This window comes from Raphanus sativus, chromosome 3 (assembly GCF_000801105.2).
Source record: "Raphanus sativus cultivar WK10039 chromosome 3, ASM80110v3, whole genome shotgun sequence".
Lineage (NCBI taxonomy): Eukaryota > Viridiplantae > Streptophyta > Magnoliopsida > Brassicales > Brassicaceae > Raphanus > Raphanus sativus.
Genome location: NC_079513.1, coordinates 3,313,690 through 3,317,536, shown reverse-complemented (window position 1 = coordinate 3,317,536; position 3,847 = coordinate 3,313,690). Strand labels below are relative to the sequence as shown.

The 3,847-nt window shown below is 33.8% G+C and overlaps 1 protein-coding gene across 1 annotated transcript; it reads left to right on the top strand.

Moving 5' to 3' along the window:
• The first annotated feature begins 1,256 nt into the window (after positions 1-1,256).
• LOC108845874 (cysteine-rich receptor-like protein kinase 45) lies at positions 1,257-3,141 on the top strand. The gene is made up of 6 exons (XM_018619066.2): positions 1,257-1,453; positions 1,528-1,616; positions 1,708-1,918; positions 2,009-2,249; positions 2,354-2,495; positions 2,703-3,141. The coding sequence occupies exons 1-6, from the start codon at positions 1,369-1,371 to the stop codon at positions 3,018-3,020; spliced, it is 1,086 nt and encodes a 361-aa protein (XP_018474568.1). The 5' UTR covers positions 1,257-1,368; the 3' UTR covers positions 3,021-3,141.
• The last annotated feature ends 706 nt before the right edge of the window (positions 3,142-3,847 follow it).

Sequence of the window (3,847 nt, the reverse complement as noted above, 5' to 3'; positions counted from 1 at the left end):
ACTACGTATTTGGATTAAATAACACTGATTCACTGAATACCTATGTTTAACAGGATTTCGTAAAAGTATATTATTATGAAATTAATTATCTATTATAGTCTATTAGTATAATATAAAGTTATAAAAGTAAATTCAAACCAGTAATTAATTTAAAATCATAATATGCAGATTTTGATGCTACAAAAGATAATGTATCTATACGTTTATGGAATTTAAACCAATAGTCCAATATACTTTTTGGTTAAGTTCATTAAAGAACTTTGGTATGCATATAACCCGAATCTGATTACTTTAGATATATCCGAACTGAATCGAAACCGATGTGTTATATCTGAATCTGATCTGTTCTTGTAAATTTACTAGAATAAGATCTAGGAGGTGTTACAAATTATAACTGAAATCCGAAAAAACTGATCCAAATCCAAACGGGTACCCGAACGTCCATGCCTAGCGGAAGCACTGGCACTCCGCTGGACTATCTTCACTGCCCTTTCACAGGGTTATCAAAGCATCTGTTTCCACAAAGATTGCAAAGCGGTCCTAGTAGCAATCTCTTTGAAGCTTCCTCTGGCTGATCTCTTTGGAATCATCCAGGACACTGAACAATTGTCCCTATTTTTTTCTTCTGTGTTTTTTGATTTTATTGTAAGACCGCTGAACTCTCTAGCTGATCATCTCGCTAAGATTACTCTTAGTACTGCTACTACTACCTCTAGGCATCCCTTTAGTGTCCAAAGGGGCTTTCAAGTTTTTAATATAATCAGTTGTTCAAAAAATATGTGTTTAGGATTTAGGGTTTAATTTCACTTATTAATACATTAGTTTACAAAATTTTGGATAAATAGGATATATTTTGGTTAAATTATGATGGAGGTCAAGCATTTCGAGGTTTTTTTAAATCCTAAAATATTTGAATCGATGTGGACTCAGGACCGTTACATATTTAAATATTATAAGTTTTTATTTTAATTAGAAATTTGAACCGATTTCAAATATGAAAAAATCAGATGGTCTATGCGTAGGCTGCACCTCCCCTTGAAAATTAGTTTGGACCTTTCCATAGGATTAAAAAAAAAACAGACCAAAAATATAAAATATTTCTACGATTTAGTAGGGTCGAAATGTTTTGGACCTGAAAAACCCAGACTCAAAAAATCATGACCTGAATCTAATCCAATGACCTGAATACCCAAGCCTATCAAAGACTTAAATAACCCCAAAGATAAGCTAAACGAAAATATACAAGTCAATGGTCAACTAATTGGACATGTTCAAAGTCAATTATTGAAGAAAAAATGTTTCTTGCAATAAGTTTCCCATGGCTTGTTCTCTAAGAAGATCCAAACAAACATTGTCTTCGTCTTCGCCATGGCCGGTACTTCGTTTCTTGATACCGTTTTTCGAAGAAAAAAGAAGAACTCTTCTGACTTCATCACTACTGGTTTCCTAGGCAGTAAGTCTTCGTTTTTTTCTCGTTTGTTATCTTCTCACATGTGACTCAAGCATTTGTTCTGCTAACTTCTCCAGCTTTCGAATTTGACTTTGAAACCATTAGAGCTGCAACTGATAACTTCTCACATGTGATTGGTCGTGGCGGATTTGGTTCTGTCTACAAGGTTAGGTTCTGGTCATGATTTTATATTAAAAAAAAAACTCTAGTCTATTAGTGTAGTAACAGATTCGTTTCTATATATATAACAAAATCAGGGTAGGCTTCAAAGTGGGGAAGAAATAGCAGTCAAGAGATTTCTTGGAAGTTCAACCAGAAGTGAGAGAGATTTTAGTAATGAAGTCGAGATTTTGTCAAAGCTAAAGCACAAGAATCTGATCCATCTTCTTGGTTTCTGCTCTAAACAAGACCAACGTTACCTTGTTTATGAGTTCATGCCTAACTCAAGCCTCCAAAGTTATATATCTGGTTAGACAAAATTGATGAGCATCCTTTCTAAATCAAATAATGTCTAGTTCTCAAGCTCTAGTCATTACTTATTGTGGTTATCTGCTTCAGATCCACATAGAGATTCTCATCAGCTAAGTTGGGAGATGTGTCGAAACATTGTCCAAGGCATAGCCCGAGGGCTACGTTACATTCATGAAGAATCCCAGTTATGGGTTGTTCACCGCGACATTAAACCTTCAAACATTCTATTGGATTTAGAATTTAAACCAAAGATCGCGGGGTTCGAATTGGCGAGGATGATGCAACAAGGTGAGAGTGAAGGAGAATCAACTGTAATTGTCGGTACCATGTAAGTGATGTTTAGTGATTTACATACGTGTAGTGTTGAGCGTTGATGTTTTAAAGAGCAAAGAGCGTTAGAGACTAATACACAACATTTTTGATGGACTACAGAGGGTTTTTAGATCCAGAGTACATGAGAACTGGTCGTGTTTCTATCAAATCCGATGTTTATGCTTTTGGAGTTACCATCCTGATGATCATCAGCAGGAAAAGAGCTTATAGTAGTGGGGACCAAGAATTACTAATTGAATATGTGAGTTTAAATTCAAGCAAAAGTATATATAGTTGTTATTTAGCCACAAATATTTCAGATTAAAAACAACAAATAATTGTATAAGTTAGGGGTCATAAGGCATATATATTCATTCTAGGAACTAAGGCCAATGTTTCATTAGGTTTTGTCCAAAACTGACTGTGGTTGGTATATTAAGCAGTTCTTTAATGGTGTATTTTCTATTAGGTTATGAGATGTTGGAACAGAGAAGAAGCCATCTATGTGGTCCACGAAGTGATGAGAGAACAAGAAAGAGAAGATTCGATAAGCGAAATCTTGAGATACATTCACATTGCTTTGCTATGTATCGATGGAAATGCAGAGACAAGGCCGACTATAGATACAGTTCTTCATTGGTTTAGTTGTTGCTCTACTCCTTTACCCGAACCGACAATTGGTGGTCGATTTCTTGCAGAGGCAGAAACAAATCTGTCTTTTTCACCATCTCTATCTCCAGGACATAGCTCTGTTATGTCTCCTACGTCTTCACGTTACGGAGATTGAACATGGTCGCACAAGATTACCTCTGCTTGTGTGCTCTGTTTATTGGGTTGATGAAAGTTTATGATGAAAATGATTTACTGGCTGGTTACTTTTATATAATAAATACGCAAATTACATTTCAGATTTAACGTATTGGTTTAAATCCTCTTAAACTACTCTATATTAGTTGAACAAAGAAAATCTAGAAAATCTTCTAGAAACCATTAATAAAATCCGCAATCATATGAAATGACTTCCAAAACATCCTTAATTTTTATGTAACTTTGCTATATGTTTTAATATTTTGATGAAATGCTTACAAGGCAAAACTAATAGTATATGATAATAAAGAACCAAAAATTCGGATGATATAGTAGCTACAGGTTCCTTACTGTGATAAGTCTTTTGATTAGGAATTTATCCGTCTTTCCAGCAGGAATCAAATTGCTAATAGAGAACAAAAAAAACAAGGGTGTTGTCCTTTTGGTATAAATCATTTTTTGTCCAATTTTTCTCCTTTTTACCCTTTGTATTTCTGAAAACTAATAAAATAAATACTTTTATGAATCAAAAAAATATTAAAAATACAAACAATTAATAAAACACCAATATACACATGCTGATATTTTTTTTGTTTTCAAAAAGTTGATAAATAAGAATTTGAAAATACGTTCTACTAAAGGTAGAATGTGCCTTCTACGGAAAATGGTATAGTAGAAAGCGTTTTCTAAAATAAACATGTTCATCTACTATTTTTAGAACGTACATTCTACTATTTACTAATTTTCTAAAAAAGTGGAACGCGCATTCTACTAATCCTAAAGCTATCTACTTTTCGTCCGAAAGCA

Coding starts and splice junctions, on each gene's coding strand:
- LOC108845874 (XM_018619066.2), top strand. CDS start 1,369: ATGGCCGGTACTTCGTTTCTTGATACCGTTTTTCGAAGAAAAAAGAAG. Junction 2,250..2,353: donor ACTGTAATTGTCGGTACCAT/GTAAGTGATGTT, acceptor GATGGACTACAG/AGGGTTTTTAGATCCAGAGT. Junction 2,496..2,702: donor AAGAATTACTAATTGAATAT/GTGAGTTTAAAT, acceptor ATTTTCTATTAG/GTTATGAGATGTTGGAACAG.